Genomic DNA, 18,343 nt, shown 5'->3' with positions numbered 1-18,343 from the left:
ATACCCACTCAACAGCTTACACAAGCAATCAAGAAAATAGATTGCCCCTTTATTCAGCCCAACACAGATTCACACGCTTTCTTTATTATAATATGCCAATCAGATACAAAATAAAAGGTGTTGCTTTGTTAATATGTATTGTATGTAGGATCACTCACTTTTCCTTAGTATCATATAAAAATAATGTATTTGGGCACTACTTAAAACAAGTAGGAAAATACTGCAAATTATTAACTTAAAAATGTGCTTTGACAGGCAACATTCTATTTGCTCCAGTTTCCACTTTTTATAGAAACCTAAATAATAAACCTTTAATTTCAGTTTAACATGTTAGACAGTTTATTTTATAGAAGTCAGATTCAGCTACAGTCAACTCTTGCTTACCTGTAAAGAGATATGAGGAGGATAGGTTTGAAATTCTTGATTCTGTCAGGCTACAAACACACATCCATTACATTATACACTCATATAATTAGTTCTCACAAAGATTTATTAAAATGCTACTACACTGCAGTCTTCATTTTGAAAAACAAAACGATTACACCAATCGTTATGCATTGCTTCTCATACCGAACTATTTGCACTGCTTACAAGTTTAAAAAAAAATAAAATGTGAACTCTTTTTTTTATTGGAAGTCTTTTAAATATTCTGTGTCAGGAAAACCAGACCATCTGGTCAGATACCAGATCTACGCACAAGAATCTGTGTCATACTATATATATATATATATATATATATATATATCATGGAATGGCCAGCACAGTCTCCAGACTTAAACCCCATCGAGCTGGTTTGGGATGAACTGGACAGAAGGGTGAAAGCAAAGCAACCTACAAGTGCAACACATTTGTGGGAACTTCTGCAACAGTGTTGGGAAGAACTTTCCGAACAATATTTGATTTCCATTGTAGAAAGAATGCCACGAGTGTGTTCGGCTGTTATATCTGCAAAAGGTGGCTACTTTGATGAGTCAAAAATTTAGATTAAATTTTGTTAAACAAAACGATTCCATGATTTCTTTTTTTATCTCCAATTGTTTATTTGTTCTATGCTGTCATTTCAGAGTATATTGAGACATAAAACTGCGTAAATTTCAATAAAAACTGGAAAAATTGAGGTGTTCTAAAACTTTTGACCGGTAGTGTATATATATATATATACAGTGCCTATAGAAAGTCTACACCCCCTTGAACTTTTTTCACATTTTGTTGTGTCAGTGCCTCAGAGTTTCATGCATTTAAATGAAGATTTTTTTTCCACTTATGTACACACCATACTCCACACTGTTAAGGAGGGAAAAGTTTGAAAATGTTTGAAAAAGAAAATGTATATTAAAAATACAAAACAGAAAGATCATAATTGGATAAGTCGCCACCCCCCTGAGTTAATACTTGGTGGAAGCACCTTTGGCAGCAATTACAGCTGTGAGTCTGTTGGGATAGGTCTCTACCAACTTTGCACACCTAGATCTGGCAATATTTGATCATTCTTCTTTACAAAACTGTTCAAGCTCTGTCAAGTTGGGGAGCGTTGATGGACAGCAATCTTCAAGTCATGCCACAAATTTTCGATTGGATTTAGGTCGGGGCTCTGACTGGGCCACTCAAAGACATTTACCTTTTTGTTCCTTAGCCACTCCAGTGTAGCTTTGGCTGTGTGCTTTGGGTCGTTGTCATGCTGAAAGGTGAACTTCCGTCCCAGTTTCAGCATTCTTGCAGAGGGCAGCAGGTTTTTCTCAAGGACTTCTCTGTACTTTGCTCCACTCATTTTCCTTTCTATCCTGACAAGTGCCCCAGTCCCTGCCGATGAGAAACATCCCCATAACATGATGCTGCCACCACCATGCTTCACAGTAGGGATGGTGTTCTTTGGGGGATGCACTGTGTTGGGTTTGCGCCAAACATAACGCTTTGCATTTAGGCCAAAAAGTTCCATTTTAGTTTCGTCAGATCACAAAACTTTTTGCCACATGGCTACAGAATCTCCTGAGTATTTTTTTTCATACTTCAAACGGGATTCAAGGTGGGCTTTCTTGAGTAATGGCTTCCTTCTTGCCACCCTACCATACAGGCCAGATTTGTGGAGTGCTTGGGATATTGTTGACACATGCACACTTTGACCAGTCTTGGCCATAAAAGCCTGTAGCTCTTGCAAAGTTGCCATTGGCCTCTTGGTAGCCTCTCTGATCAGTCTCCTTCTTGCTCGGTCATCCAGTTTGGAGGGACGGCCTGATCTAGGCAGGGTCTTGGTGGTGCCATACACCTTCCACTTCTTAATAATCGTCTTGACTGTGCTCCAAGGGATATTCAAGGCCTTTGATATTTTTTTATACCCATCCCCTGATCTGTGCCTTTCAACAACTTTGTCCTTTGTCCTTGTTATTTTGAAAGTGCCTTGGTGCTCATGGTTGAGTCTTTGCTTTGAAATGCACTACCCAGCAGAGGGAACCTGCAGGAACTGCTCAATTTATCCTGAAATCATGTGAATCACTACAATTTAACACAGGTGGTGGCCATTTAACTTGGTGTGTGATTTTGAAGGTGATTGGTTACACCTGAGCTAATTTAGGATTGCTATTACAAGGGGGGTGGACACTTATCCAACCAAGCTATTTCAGTTTTTATTTTTAATTAATTTTCTACAAATTTCTAGAATCGATTTTTCACTTGGAAGTTGTGGGGTAGGATGTGTAGATAAATGAAAAAATATATATATGTTAATGCATTTTAATTCCAGGCTATAAGTCAACAAAAGGTGAACATTTTGAAAGGGGATGTAGACTTTCTATAGGCATTGTATATATCCCTTTCATTCAGGCAATACAGCATATAGGGGATCAGGTGATGCTGTATATACTACCCTGGCTTAGAAACCCTACCCGTCAGGACAGCTGACAGCTGCTGAGGAAGCATTCAACATCACGTTTGGGCAAATACGGGTAGTGGGCACTTGAAAGGGAGGTGGCAGATACTGATGAAACAGATTGAAGTGCATTAATTCATTCCCAAAATTGCCACTGCCTGCTGCCTGCACAAACTCTTGTCAACAACAAAATTAGGTGTTCAGGAATCAGTGGCTACCTGTGAGACAGACGGGGAAGGTTACAGTCTCACAGGAAAAAAAAAGCGGCACTGCCTTTCACAACAAGCCCATAACAAGCGCAACCCATGTTAGAGTGTGGGTGTTTATGCAAATTACAACCCGCGACTCTAAAAATGTATTATAAGCAGACTTGGCAACTGTGAAGGTTACCTCAGCCGCCAGTTTCAATTGGACAGCAGCAATTTGAGGAGACTTGTGCTGTCAGAGATGCTCTCCTTTCTTTTAAGTTGTGTTGGATTTACTGCTGTGTTAAATATTAATGATGCAAACAAATAAAACACAATCAATACGTTCATTCGCAATTTTATTTGGTAAATTCTGAGAGGGCATCAACAAATTGGATGTTGATGCGCTGTTTTGGGCGATCGAGCTGGCTTGTGACATCCAGTTCACAAACTATATTTATTAATGTGGAGGGCAGACGTGCGTTGTCTTTGGACATAGCTGGGATCAAAAAAAGGACGGGAATGAATTCCGTTTAGCAGCTCACTTGCTCTTCGTGTTTAACTTTAGTGTAGTTTTTACAGCAACGGTTTTCTAAAACAGCTGCTTTAATACTATAACAAATGCATAACACAGTTCATGATAAGTGGTTTTATACAGAACTGTAAACCCACAAGATATATACAACATGACAGATCAGACAGAGCAAAAAACAATAATAAAAAAAGGCCGCCCACATTTGCATTAAGGTGAACTACTCCGCTGCTAACCATAAAATCGCCCATCAGCCACTTTTAACATGTAAATGTTAAACACGCTTATTAACAGTTACATGTGAAATGCGGGTTTCCATGCGAAACTGGGTGTGGTTTTCCCGTGTGTTTCGTCATTTACACGAGTAAATGAGATTTACCCTATCCTTCTCTTTGGCTGTTTTTTTTCGGACACAAACCTGATTTACACAAGTAATTCTCCCAAACGTGCATGCGCATCGCCATTTCACGTGTAAATTGACCCGCATGGAAACCTGTGACAGAGATAGAATGATTCTTGGTGTTAGATCTCCCTCTCGACCTGTGAGGGCACGGTGCACGAGGGACAGAGTACCCTTAATTAAATGGCACGACAATTTATTCCGTAGGGTAGATGGAAGTTGGTCATTTAGGAAGGGGGCGGAGCCACGGCACCCAAACTCATTAACCCGGACGGTAAGCGGCGTGGCATCCAAGGACTGGAGGAGCGGATGCGCTTGTTAACCTCGGGGTCATGGGCGAGGGTATAAATAGGGGGCATGGCTTGAGTGATCTGTTCCTTTGCAAATGGTTAAAATTACATAACCGAGAAGGAGCCCGTATTAAGAAATAAACTGTGAGTGTTTTGTGTCTGTGTATTAACACTGTGTGTCTTGTGTGTTGTTTTCACTAAAGATTACTAAGCACGATCCGGAGCTGCAGCCGCAGGCCAGCAAAAACCCGGACTTCACCACGCACCTTTTCCACTACAGGAACTGTCTTTGTTTTCACCACTAGCACTAGAATCACGAACTGTCTAATTGTGTCTGTGTTTTGTGTTTTGTGTGGGTGACGGAACGGGACTTTGGGTTACGGGTCAAACCTGTGGGATTACAAACCGAAGTGATACACGCCGCTGTACCACTTCCAACATTGTCATTATTTACAGGTTTGCCTTAAGGCTCTGGACATTTATCAAATTAAATAAACATCCTTGCACCTGTACAAACGTTGTCCGTGTGATTACTCCGCTCTGCACTGCACACACCTGCACGTCTTTACCACTTTGCCACAAAACCCCATGAATGTTACGCTTGGATAAAACAAAATACATACTGTGATGCAATTTGCAGTAATATCAGAACTTATGAGAACTTTCTAAAATAATTATAAGCTGTATTCAAGAAAGCCTATAGCATAATATAATTATTTTAGCCTGTCTGCATATGACATGCCTTTTAAACCCAGAATAATTCTGGTCACTCTTCTTTGCACTCTTTCTAGAGCAGCAATATCCTTTTTGTAGCGAGGTGACCAGAACTGAACACAATATTCTAGATGAGGTCTTATTATGTATTGTAAAGTTTTAACATTACTTCCCTTGACTTAAATTCAACACTTTTCATTATATATCTGAGCATTTTGTTGGCCTTTTTTATAGCTTCCCCACATTGTCTAAATGAAGACATTTCTCAGTCAACATAAACTCCTATTACGTATCTTTAATGTAAAAATAAGCAAATAAAACATTTTCTTTTTATATACTTCGACACCACAGACACTCCTTTCCAGTTACATAGGAAATTAAAGAGTCACAGACAACCTGAGTAAGGCATGCAAACTGAGAGCTTTCTTTAATCTAGTATGATGTAATATATAACTTTATCAAATTAAAAAGCATGTGTGCAATAAAATTTGCTTAATACCACATGTGGGATATACATAGTAAATGGATATGCACATGAGGAAAGAATTTTGGAATTATTTGTTTCACTATAATCTCTTTTAATGCCTGCTATGATACTATGTTTGATATTCATAATATTCTTGACTGCTGTTGGCTTAAAAGAAACAGGGCTCAGTTCAATAAATGACAGAACAGAATATCTAACATTGAAGTTTACTGTTAAATATGTATTTGTATTTAATTATTAATTTCTCACCAGCAATCATTTTCCTAAACCAGCCAATTTCAGAGAGGAGCTAGTAGGTTTCATCTCATGATACTGCATGATATGAATAAGTAATTTATGTCAAATAATGACAGTAAAGGTGATCTTAAATATTCATAATCTGCTAATCTATCGCTAGGAGCGCCACATTTGTTACTCACTCAAGGCATGACACCACACATCAATATGGCAAAGCGACACATTATAGAACAGCATTTTGCACCGCGGTGTCCATTTATCTTTTTGGACACATTCAGAACATTTGAAGGCAAAACTATTTAACCAGAATGAGAACAGCGCACTAATCAGCAGCCACAAAGTAATTCCATTATCAAATTAGTAATCCAAGATGTACAGATTCTATGAATCCTGTATGAAATTCAATATTTAACAAATATGGCTGGGCCAAAAAAATCAATAAATAAATAAAATAAAATAAAATCACAAAAAATCTTCACCAAGCACACATTTTAAAAACGACTAACCAAAAATATCCTTTCAAGCTGGTCTTGGATATCCTTCATTCCTGGAAATGCTGCAATTCCTTGGATCATTTCTACAAAGATGCATCCTACTCCCCTGTAAGAAAACAAGAAGACACATATGAATACAACTTCACAAGTTTGCAAATGGAATTGATTGGATGAGTGAAAGTACCTCAGACGAAGAACAAAACAAGCATCTACATCTATGGCCAAAAGTTTTTAATCACCCTATAGAATGAATTCATGTGGCTTCACAAAGTCGAATGAAACCTGAGGAATGTTACGTTAACATATTGAATTGCATACCGCTTTGTAGTTTTCCATATAGTTAATGAAAAACTGACAAATATAAAAATGGGACTTTTCGAAATCTAACATGAAATACTGTACTACTATTATGGCCACTATGGACTTTTACGATATCATTTTGTAGTTTCTTTGAATACATGATGTTAAATAAAGATGATATATATATATATATATATATTATGTCTCAATCTGAAATTCTAAGTGATGCAAATCTTTTGACCAGGGCTGCATATGGGTACTGTGAAACTTACAGGTTTGGGCAGCTTTCCTGAAACACCTGCCATAACACTGTAAATAGGGTGATATCATGGGCTGCCTACCTGTGCAGCACTGATTCAATGTGACAAGTGTGCACGGTGTTTAAATTGCTCTGGAAGGCTGCTGCATCTAAATTATTCAAGGAAGTTTATGGGGGATGCCTGTAAAGTCTGTTTTAAAGAATTGCTGCCACAGAAACCGTCCCTCATGAATCATCAGCCTTGGATACAGAGACACTTTTTTATGTACGACAAAATACATGTCAAAAGCGTGAGCTTCACAGGGATGATGTTTCCATTTTTGTCCACCTGTTGAATAGTGTAGCAATTCTCATTATTACCGGCATATTCTGAAGATATTATTTATATTATGTATTAGATTTTGAACACTTATGCCTTTAAAATATAATGAACATGTAAAAAAAGGTATATATTACAGTTTTTCTCTCAGTAAAATATTAAATATACTCAGAGGTCTGCATTTTTTATGTGCTTCACATTAAGAAGGAACCTATAGTATTCACAACACACTAATATTTTTTGTATTCCCTGTAGGATCTTACCAGGTTCCCATTTGGAAATTGTAAAAAAAAAAAAAAAAAAAAAAGACTGACTTTAATTACACATTACATCATGGAGTACAAGCAGTTTATGTGCTTGTTTAACTAATGAGGCTTCCTCTAAAAGTAACTGATTCTACATATTGCACTTTTGTATCCAGTGAAAGTAAAACTATAAATATATAGAACACTATCCTCAGTGACAGTCCAGACTTCCTTTACTCTAAGTAAATATATTATTCTACTGTGTAGAATACTGAATATCCCTGCCCCCCCCAAAGAAAGGCAATATTGTAAAATTAAAATGTAAATGTCCCCCCTATTACAAATGTATTTTAATTTAACACCAGTTGGAAATGTTACGAGTTTTGCACAATTTACTATGCAAGAAATGAGTGTCTTGAACCTGTCCCTCGTGGTTATTAACATGACGGGGATTACAGGAATTACACAGTGTGTGTCTGTCACCTTGACTGCTACTGAGAGAACGTTGCTGTCACTCATCATTGTCTCTGATTACAGCTCCATTAAGCACAGGGAACCAGAATAAATCTTATTCATACAAACCGAATTTATGATGAATGCATTCAAACTAATCCAGATGTTTGGCATTACAGAAATACTGTACCTCTCTTTAGTACCACAATCACATGACTTGGCAAGGTCTAATAGGATATTGGTCAACTAAAACACACCAAACAATGGAAGAAGAGTCTAGGGCAAAAGCGTCTCTCAGATTATAATGGGATGTTCACCCAAACTCCTTACACAAATGCATTTAATGAATAATTAAAAGGTGCTCAAAACCTTTTTGGTTTGTGATGAAACAGCTTGAGCTCCCATGTATTATTAATTAAAAATGACAAAGCTGCTATAGTATTTCTGAAAAACAGCGATTATTGTGGGGATCAACCATATGTAAAAAAACTGCAGCACACAATATCATATTCGATAAGTATAAAGAAACTTAGTAGTAATACTTGACAGTTGTTTCAACGAGAATGTTTTGTCAATGCCATTCATTTTGTGACAAGACAAACTGTATGATGGCTAGGTATGTATTTGGGGTTGTCCAAGGTGTACATTTTCATGAATTGGTCAAATTATATAGGAAAATGCCAATGGCTTGTTAATGGGTTCTCTGTTGTCAGAAGAGTCTGTATCAAAGGCTGTACAATTTACTGGTGTTTCACAAGGAACACTGACCGCTGTTATAGAAATGTTACAGAAAATAGAACTGGCTTGACATAATGTACTGGCATTTTGTACTCCCATAACCTTGTTCACATAACCTTGTATGCTTTGCTAAAGATAAGGAACCGCAAGATGCCTACACTGCAGCTGTGGCTGTGAGATAGAAGGATGAGCCAGACGTGTCTTTTTACATGTATACCCAAACCACCCATCCTTTTTATCTGCTTGCTTAGTTTTATGCCACGTATGCATAGTTATAAGTTGTTTCTCTTATATGCTAATACCTGAATCATCATTGGCTAACCCTCTTCCTTGCTAACAGTTTTAAGGTATATAAGGAACTGATCTAACTCTGTATGTTGAAACACTACTCGATGATTATCTAGCACCCTGTGTGCTGAGAGTGTTCTCAGTTTGCAAACTTAAGAAATAAAGGCCTGTGTGTTTGGAACTCGCAGTCTCTCTTCCTTTTATTAGAATTTCCACGACACCGCTTTATGGGGCAATATGAGCGACAGAGTTTGCTGCAACCCCTAAAGAATGAAAGGTAATAATCATTGAATAATTCTCACCCTGTATCCTTGCAAAATTATGCTGGAAAGCTATAGAGACCTAAAGTCAAAGACAACAGTGGTGTCAGACAGCATTCATCAAGTTGCCAGTGCCACTGACAGATCCAGTTAATAGCATGCGGCACTTCACATATACCAAGCCCGCTTCCTTTTGAGCACAGATTGTTACTGCCAATTGACCAGCTGTAGAGCTGAAATCCTCATAACAAGATACTACTCTTCAATCGCTTTAAAACAACAGCAATCTGAACTGCCCAGGTCATGAGGATTCTGATGCAATTTCATACTGTAGAGTATGACTGAGCTTGTTAAACTGATGGGGTAGATACTGCTGTCCCCCTCAAAAAAAATCAGCTCAGAAGACAAACATACCAAGCAAGAGACAATTTTTTATTGCTCTTACATGCATTTGTTTCTTTAATTTTGATGTGAATTCATCAGACACATTTCATAGTTGTTTATTTTTGTTTGTTTTTTATAATTCACTTTCTATTGGGGTTTAGACAGTGGCATCAGTGACCACATGTTGTTACTGTACAAGAATCTTAAGGGCAGCAGTGTGGAGTAGTGGTTAGGGCTCTGGACTCTTGACCGGAGGGTTGTGGGTTCAATCCCCGGTGGGGACACTGCTGCTGTACCCTTGAGCAAGGTACTTTACCTAGATTGCTCCAGTAAAAACCCAACTGTATAAATGGGTAATTGTATGTAAAAATAATGTGATATCTTGTAAGTCGCCCTGGATAAGGGCGTCTGCTAAGAAATAAATTATTATTATTATTATATAAATGAAACTTAAAGCAAATTATGAACACCATTTCCTGATACATGTCTTCATTTATTCAATTTAATAGGTGTGCATTTGTAAAAATACATTTAAAAAATCAGTCATATTTTTTTCCAGGGACCCCCATTACGAGGCACAGCCAGTTAATATTTCTGTGCATTCTATGTACAGTAAAGGCATTATCAGTTCAGTGGGCAGGCTAACAAAGAAATACCGAACTGACCTCTGGTAACAGGCATCTGTTGTTTTAACACATACCACAGCTGTAGTTTAATAAAGCATTGATATAACATTATACAATCTACTACTTTATAAAAGACTGCTATTACTATACACTTGTATCACATGATGTGCTTGCAATATTTACAGACAAACAGACATAAAAAAGATGTTTTAAAACCAAGCAAAGGGTGCACAAGTGTAATGCACATTCGGTGCCAGGTATTGTTTCACCCTGCAATTAAGTTAAAAATAACTGCAATAAAGACTGCTCACAGAAGCGATTGGGGTTGAAGTAAAATGAAGTCCTGATATTTTAATGTTTTATTTTTTTAAGTAACTGTCACTCATATTCACGGAACGTTGGCTCTTAGTTACTGTCTCCATTTCCTGCAGTTCTCAATGAAGTGTAAAAGTAACCGGCAGTCATGTCCACCTGCTTCCCCTATTCCCCAATGGTCACTAATTGCCCACAGTTTGACACAGCTGGTTTCTTCAGAAGCTGCTGCCCCCTCACTGACTAGTCCTCAGACAGTGCCACGGCTCGTTTATCATCTCTGAAGTCTTTCCATAGGGCGTTTAGTATTTCCCACTGTAAGGACTAAAAGCAGAATAGACAGGAAATCCTTCAGACTGTCAGAGACATTTCAGAAGCTCCTTGCTTCATTTGCAAATTAAAAATCCCTATTGCTTATTGTATGACTTTGCTTGCAAGGCACCACAGGGAAACAGCCATCTCCCATCAATATTATTCACAAGCCTTTTTACATAATCTCCACAAAGCAACGTGAACCCTAAGAAAAATAAATAAATTAAACCAAGCTGCCGCCCCGACACCCCAGAGCCTGAATGTAATTTACATTTCTAAACATACATTATTTCCAGAATACACATCACCTCTGTTAAACCATTCTTGTTGAATATTTTAAGAACTATACAACAAAACAAGATGATGCACAGCTATCAATTACTTTTGTTTGTATAGCTATTTTTTTGCCTCACACAATTTCAATTTTTTACAAGTAACACATATATATATTTCTAAAATGAAATATAAAAAGCCAATTACAAAAATAATAATTACCACATTCCATTATATAGTAGGTAATGCTGTCTCTTTAAAAGCAGTGCTATTGTATATAAGATCTCTGAAATCATTTTAATCAACTGTCTCATGTACTTTTGAAAGATTAATGACACTATATTCCCTGCTTGTGTTTTTCTGTATGGGTGAGGGCAAAGTGGAATCCAATAGATGGATTGATTGCCTTTCTGTGAGGTCACTGTACTTACCACATGTCAAGGCTGGTGGAGTAGTCTGTGGAGCCCAGGAGAACATCTGGAGGTCTGTACCAGAGGGTTACCACCTCATTAGAGTATGTGTGGCTAGGGACTGACTTGGCTCTAGCAAGACCTGCAAGAGAACAACATTGATATTTAATTCACCAACAAAAGGAATGTCAAGAAAAGGTGACACAGTGGGCAATTTTATCTTCTTTCATGAACCTGAAACAATCCACCTTCAAAAAAGACATGCAGTATATCAACCTTAACTCCTGTAACCCAGCCGTATCCCAGGTGATCCTAAATTTTAACACTTGAGCATTCTGGAAGGAGTTGGTATTGGCATATGAATTGTAGGTTTAGCATTTGCTGTTACCGTATGTACAGTTTGAAATACATCCCTGCCTTGGCTGTAAATATAAAACTCGAAGTATCATGAAGAAGTAGATTACCAGATTTGTAAGGACAGCAGGCAGACAGACAGACAGACAGACAAACAGACATGCTCCTCTGTATTCCCCAGATTCGGATAGTCACAATAACTTCAATAAGAACATCTCAATCTATCTGTACTACAATTGAATATGGTTTAGTGAGAGCTGAAGTCAGATACTCTCAATTACATGTGCTAAAGAATTTCTTAACAAAGTAAAGAGTGGTTCTCGAGATACACGAAAATTAAAACTTAACTGGAATAGACATCCACAGTGGAGTATAATTAAAGACATGAATGAGTTAGTTGAGAATAGCTTTAAAACAAATCTTCAAGAAGATATCGGAGGAGCACAGCTGGTCTGGGTTGGATTCATGGTCCCCTATTATGTGAATAGAACTCAAGAGTAAACAGTGTGATTAGTCTTGTTTAATTTGCTGGAGCACTCATCATCACTGCATCAAAAATAAAAAATAAAGAAATCCATCTAAGGAAAATAAAAGCTCGCTCTTTCAAGGTTATTGTGTCTATTTCTTTATCCTAGGAAAGGTGCTGTAATAATAGAACTGCAGAAGAATCCAAACAGCTTTCACATACAGTATTCTAATTGTACGTGGGGCACATGGTGTTCGTGTACGATGATAACATGGGGAGTACTGGTAGTCTATAAATATGGTTATTATCAGGGCGATAGATAAAACATTATGGGATGGAAGGTGTTCAATGTTGGCTCCCTATCTCCCTATTGTGGGAGGTAGGTCTTTTTAGTAACAATAGTATGTTGAGTTAATATGCATATTTTTTATAATTTTTATAATGCAATCTAACCTTTAATTAGATGGCACATTTCAAAATCGTTACTTTAGAAAATAGAATGATATTGGAGTTAATTAGCTGATGCAGATGGAACTTAAATCAGCTAAGTTTAAAGCACAGTCAGATTGAAGTCTTATATTAATGATATTAACACTGGCACTTAGCGCTACAAACAATAAAGGCACACTTTATCACTTACACACTTTTTTACAGCTTAATTGAGGATTGGACTTCATTTCTTCAAAAAAATAACATGCTGTGCATTTACATTTTCAAGGAATTGCTTACCTGCAGGACCAAATTTAAGTAAACTGTAAGAAACTAGAAAGGCAAGTTTATTTTTTATTTGCAACTCCTGTACTCAGTAGAGCTTGCAAAGTAAGGCAGCAGTCTGGCTGCACTGAACGGTGAGATATAGTCACATTGGCTGTCTTTTCTCAAATGCCTGATGAGATTTTGCAGAGTTTTTTTAATGGCTTATGATGTACTACAAAATGTCCAATTCAGAAGAGGTTGACAATATACCATTACTTCAGCCAGTACCTCAGAAATAATTGATATATAATGGAAGAATGCCTTAATTATAACATTCCTTTTTTCATCCGTATGTAAAGGTCAGGCGATTTATGAATGATTCTGGTAATGTAGATTTTAAATTATCTATTTAAAAAAGCTTATTACCACCTGAACCATGCACAGAGGCTGTAGAAAACATGCAGGTGATGAACAAAACCAGGGCCATAACACAGTCAAACAGAGTTTGGGTAGTCAGTGGCACTGATCCAAAGAGACAAGTCCATGTTTAAATCATTTTGGTGGGATACATTACCATTCCTCAATGATCACCACCTCTATTTACTCAATGGAAAACTGTGTATAACAATATTGAGAGTTTTAAACATCATTCTGTACAGTAACTATCTGTCTTAAACATCATGCTGTACAGTAACTAGCTGTCTTAAACATCATGCTGTACAGTAACTATCTGTCCCAAATAAAGTTGCTGTATCACTAAACTAAAGGACACAGAGATCAGTCAGTGGGCTTCTGTGTTTCTAGAATTCTTCTGCTTCTGGTGATCAAGAGGCTGCTCAAAGAATGTAAAATGCAGTACAGCTTCGTTGTAAGGGGGAGTGGGGGAATCTGTGCTGACTATCTGGCGCATGCGTGGTACTGCAGGAAGGGAGCAGCAGCCTCGAAGATCCGCCTGTCAGTCATGGCAGTGACACGGAGAGGTCGGGAAGAGGGTGTGATGGCTTTCCCTCTCTCTGAGTGGCTGAGAGGCGGGCCTTGGGGGATTGCTCGGCCCATATGTACTGCGCTTGGTTATGCATTCAGGTGGCCGTGATTGGGAATACACAGAGATGCTTGCTGAGAAGGCCAGTGTAAACATAGACCAGGCAAGAACGCCAGTGGTTGGAGCGAGCAACCAAAACAGGCAAGCACGGCTGAGGAAGACAGTCAGCAATAAATAAACAATTTATTAAATTATATTGTTATGTACCCGAGGGGACGTGTGTAGTGGAAGGAGAACCTTGGCCACCCCAGTGTATAGTGCATAACAGCGTAGGACGGAGATCTCAAGCTGACCGGCTTAGCGGCAGTGGGGGCACTGGGTAAGCAGTACCTCTATTTTGTAGTTTTATTACTGTGTTTTATTTTCCCTTTTCATTTCGCCTTTTGTTTTCATTATTTTGAGCACCTGTGAGTGCGCCAGCTTTTAACTGTTTGCCAATATTGGTATTCCTGTGGTCCTGTTTACTGTTGCCGGTACTCAGGCCACGGACAACAGCACCCTCTGCGGGCAATATGAAAAATACCTAAAATAATAAAACTGGGCACCAGTGCAGTGTTTTCAAATAAAACTTCTGTCTCCCGTCTGTGTCAGTGAATTGCCCACCACCCTCCCACAGCCGTAGTTATCAGAAACCTATTTATAAGGCCTCACCCCATGGCCATGGATGCAGTTGCTCAGTTGTAAATAAGGGTCAGGGTGATTTCCCCCTGCACATGAGTATTTATTGTGTTTACAGGCAATGTTCTGTGATAAGTGTTTGACACACTGATGAGTGACATCCTGGTTAGCCAGCAAAAACTAGGTTGGAGTGGCAACCATGAAGAAAACTGATGTTTCAAATTTGCAGTCTCAATGTCATGTACAATCTCTGATAACACCGCTTACAGCATATTTAATAATTTGTGCTTTACTAATTGATGTAATATTTATACAGGGCATCGTTGGGGCGACTGAAACTGTACGAGAGCTCAATCAGCTCAGCAGGTATGGTAACCTTCTCGACTGATCCCTGGGTGGTTGTCATGGTTACACTGTGGGGAGTGCATCACCACCTTTTAAGAAAAGGACAGAGCCTGGGAGCTGACATTACATCTATACTGCAATTTAAAGTTCATTTTAAAAGACTGTATATAAAAGTAAGAGCTTTGAGTAACTGTTTGCTGATTCAAAGCTGTTACCTTGTGTTCCCATAAACATGACCACAGGAATAAAGGTTAGAGTCTGCATTTGAGTGAATAATAAAAATACCAAAACACAGTGAGGATCCCACTGATGCTGGTGCTGTGTGTATTAGAACTGCTGTAGTGCTGTATGTATATGCATGAGTGATGCGCTGTACAAGAAAATCTCAGTTTTCCTCACTGCACTGTATGAAAGTGTGTTTCTCTTTGTTCGGTTTGGTCATTAGGGGTAACCCCTGTGATATTCCCCTTCTGTAATGCAGTGCTATACTTTTTATCATTGTATTACACTTACGAAAAAGTATTGTTAGAGAATATTCAAAGAGGAATAATCAACCTCTGTCATTTATGATTCACAATTCATCAATATTTAGCCTAAACTAACAGGTAATAGTTTCTCGACATAAAACATACAAATAAAACACCCTACTGTTCATTGCAAATATATGGAAGGAATATTGAATTGGAATGATGCAAAATACAAAATATTTGCTTGATTTATATTTAGAATAATTACATTAGTAAATCATTTAAATACCTTTGCTTGTAACACTTGACAATGCGAACATTATACAGTAGCTAATGTTACTGATACAATGCAATCTACTTATCATAAATCTGGCAGGTGTACTTGCATTATATTTTTTATGCTTGGCTGATTTGCATTCTCCTTCTCATTTCCCTGTCAATATTTTAATGAATTATGTTTTCAAAATAAATTAAGTGTCATGAGCCACATTTTTGTATATCAAGCTTATTAAACAAAAGTAGATTTATCTATCAAAGGCAACCCCTGTCAAATTAATACAGTTTCTGACAGCCTGGCCTAACAAAATCAACGGCATTGTAAACATATCTATTGAGGTTAAAATATTCAACTGAAAATGGTGCAGTAGTACCTCTAAACAGACATGCTTAAAAAAACAAAACATATTTCCATATACCAAGCGAAAAAAACAGCACGAAGATTAACTATTGTAAAAAAGAGAAAAAAAATCCATTAAGAATCTCCAGCACCCCATAAAGGGGAGGTGTGAATTAAAAGTACTGAGCAAATGTCATATACTCATATTCATGTCTATCATGGTCATTTAAAGAGCATTGTGATGTTCTGTTACTGGTAATGCTGTATATAACAATAAACCATTTCGTTTTTTCAGAGCAGATAGATAATAATGGTGCATTATTTTGCTCAAAAGAACTAGCTTTACATCATTATCAAGGGAGCGTGTGTTTGGATCTCTGTTCATGAGCTCATGATGTATTTTTGTTCTACAGCTCATAATGTCATATTAAAAAACAAACAGCCCATGCCTTGGACTTCTTGCATCTAACTAACCAATAGGTGAGATTTATAATGTGTCTTTTTTTTCCAGTAGTGGATCAAAAGTGCATGAAAACAGGTATCTCAAGCTCATGTGTAACATTATACAGTGATAACAATTTTGTAGTGTAAGGTGACCTTGAATGTTAATGGTTACATTTCTATTTCAGAGAAACATTCCCTTTCAAGTACGAAATGTAACCATTACCATATGGGTGAGTGCACCAAAGCTGTCACAAGGGCATTAGTGCAGAACGACTGGAATGCTACAAGGCTAAGCCAAGAGGCTGCCTTGTGCGTTACCATACAGAACCTCAGTAACAAGAAGCTTGAGGTAAACAATGTGAGGGAGAAACTCATCTCTATGCCTGTGTGCAAGGGTCGACTGAGAAGCCAAAGTCTGGGTTTTGAGGATCCACGACATTCAGTCTGTAGAACCTAGTGAAGGTATGGGGAGTAGCCTACACTGCATTGCATATGTCCTTGGGAGATGCACCCTGGAACAAAGCCCACAAAGTTGCTATAACCCTGGTGGAATGGGCAGTGAGCTTTTCTGAAGGGGGCATGTTGGCCAGCTCATAGGCAGTCCTGACCGTGTCTGCTATCCACTTAGACAGACGCTGCTTAGACAGGGCCTTACCATGGGACTTCGCCCCATAGCACACAGAAGATTGTTCGGACTGCCTCCAACTTTTCGCCCTGTCAACATAGTATACCAGGGCCCGCAATGGGCAGAGCGTGTGGAGCTGTCACTCTCTGTCAGACTGGAAAGGAGGAGGATGGAAAGCCTCCAATTCCACAGACTGGTTGACAAGGAATGCCAAGATCGTCTTTAGCAAAAAGGCAAGATTGGTACAGAGCGTAACCTTTGTCTTGGCCTTTGTAAAACTTAAGGAGGCTTTAGCTATGGCGAATGCCTGCATCTCAGTCACACAAACAAGAAAGCCGCTTTGAGAGATATAAATTTCAGCTCGGCTGAATGTATGGGCTCAAATGGAGGTTTCATGAGTGCATTAAGCACCATGTTTAGCTTCCAGTGAGGAACTATCTCCTTCATAGATGGCCAAAGCCGCCGAGCCCATTTTAAAAATTGCCCCACCAGGAAGTGAGCTCCTGGGGAGATGAGTCAATTCTGACATGACAAGTCAAAATGGTCTTTAACGTGGAGGGGGATTTCCCCTCGTCAAACAGGTCCTGCAAAAATGTTAGTATAACTGCCATGGGACAGGTCTGAAAAATACCCTACCACGTCTGAAAAATACCCTACTTGTACCTGTACTGGGAACGCGTGGACGGTGCTCTGGCATTCTGCAGGGTGTCAATGACAATATTAGAAGGCCCCAGACGGCTCAAATGCAGCCGTTCTGGGGCCAGACCCAGAGCTGCAGGCTCGATGGGTCGGGATTAAGGCCCTCAGAAAATCGCGATTTCATGGGCTGCGCGGAAATTGTGAAATTAGCCCAATACTGTGATTTTTACAATATTCTTTAGAAATAAAAATAGTTTCATAACTACTCTGCTGTGTGCCTGCGTGTAATATTCGCCATGCACACAGTGCTGTGTAGTGATTATGTCATGTCACTATGCAATCTAAGCGAGAAAAATGTGTCTGCAGCAGATCACAGAAAGCAGTATCCAGCAGGAGTTTACACAGCGATGGAGGTAAGCTCTTCTGTATGTCCTGCAGCGTTACTGTAGATCACTACCGAAACTCATCTGTTGACAGGCATTTGATTTAGATTTAAGTATTCACTGAAAGAGAAAGACGGAAATCCAGAGCAGTACTGCCACTGCTTTACTTGCAAAGAAACAAAAAACGGTGATTTCCATATTCCAAAAGTCCACTTATTAAATTTTCACGTGACAGAGGCGTTTGTTTGCGCAAATATCCCTTTTGAA

General features: G+C 38.5%; 1 protein-coding gene across 4 annotated transcripts in view; it reads right to left on the bottom strand.

Moving 5' to 3' along the window:
• The window catches only part of LOC117399581 (cyclin-dependent kinase 14-like), a 238,798-nt gene that overhangs the window by 97,285 nt on the left and 123,170 nt on the right, over nt 1–18,343 (bottom strand). For all 4 annotated transcript variants that reach the window (XR_009328479.1, XM_033998865.3, XM_059022492.1 and 1 more), the window contains 2 exons: nt 11,403–11,523; nt 6,215–6,308 (listed from right to left, as the gene is read on the bottom strand). Coding sequence is in view for 3 of the 4 variants with exons in the window: in XM_033998865.3 (XP_033854756.1) it covers nt 6,215–6,308; nt 11,403–11,523 (215 nt within the window). In the remaining variant the exon portion in view is untranslated. The remainder of the gene's footprint in view (nt 1–6,214; nt 6,309–11,402; nt 11,524–18,343) is intronic.

Source organism: Acipenser ruthenus, chromosome 4 (assembly GCF_902713425.1).
Source record: "Acipenser ruthenus chromosome 4, fAciRut3.2 maternal haplotype, whole genome shotgun sequence".
Classification (NCBI taxonomy): Eukaryota; Metazoa; Chordata; class Actinopteri; order Acipenseriformes; family Acipenseridae; genus Acipenser; species Acipenser ruthenus.
Note: the sequence above shows the minus strand (reverse complement) of the source record. Positions and strands in the feature narration are given on the sequence as shown.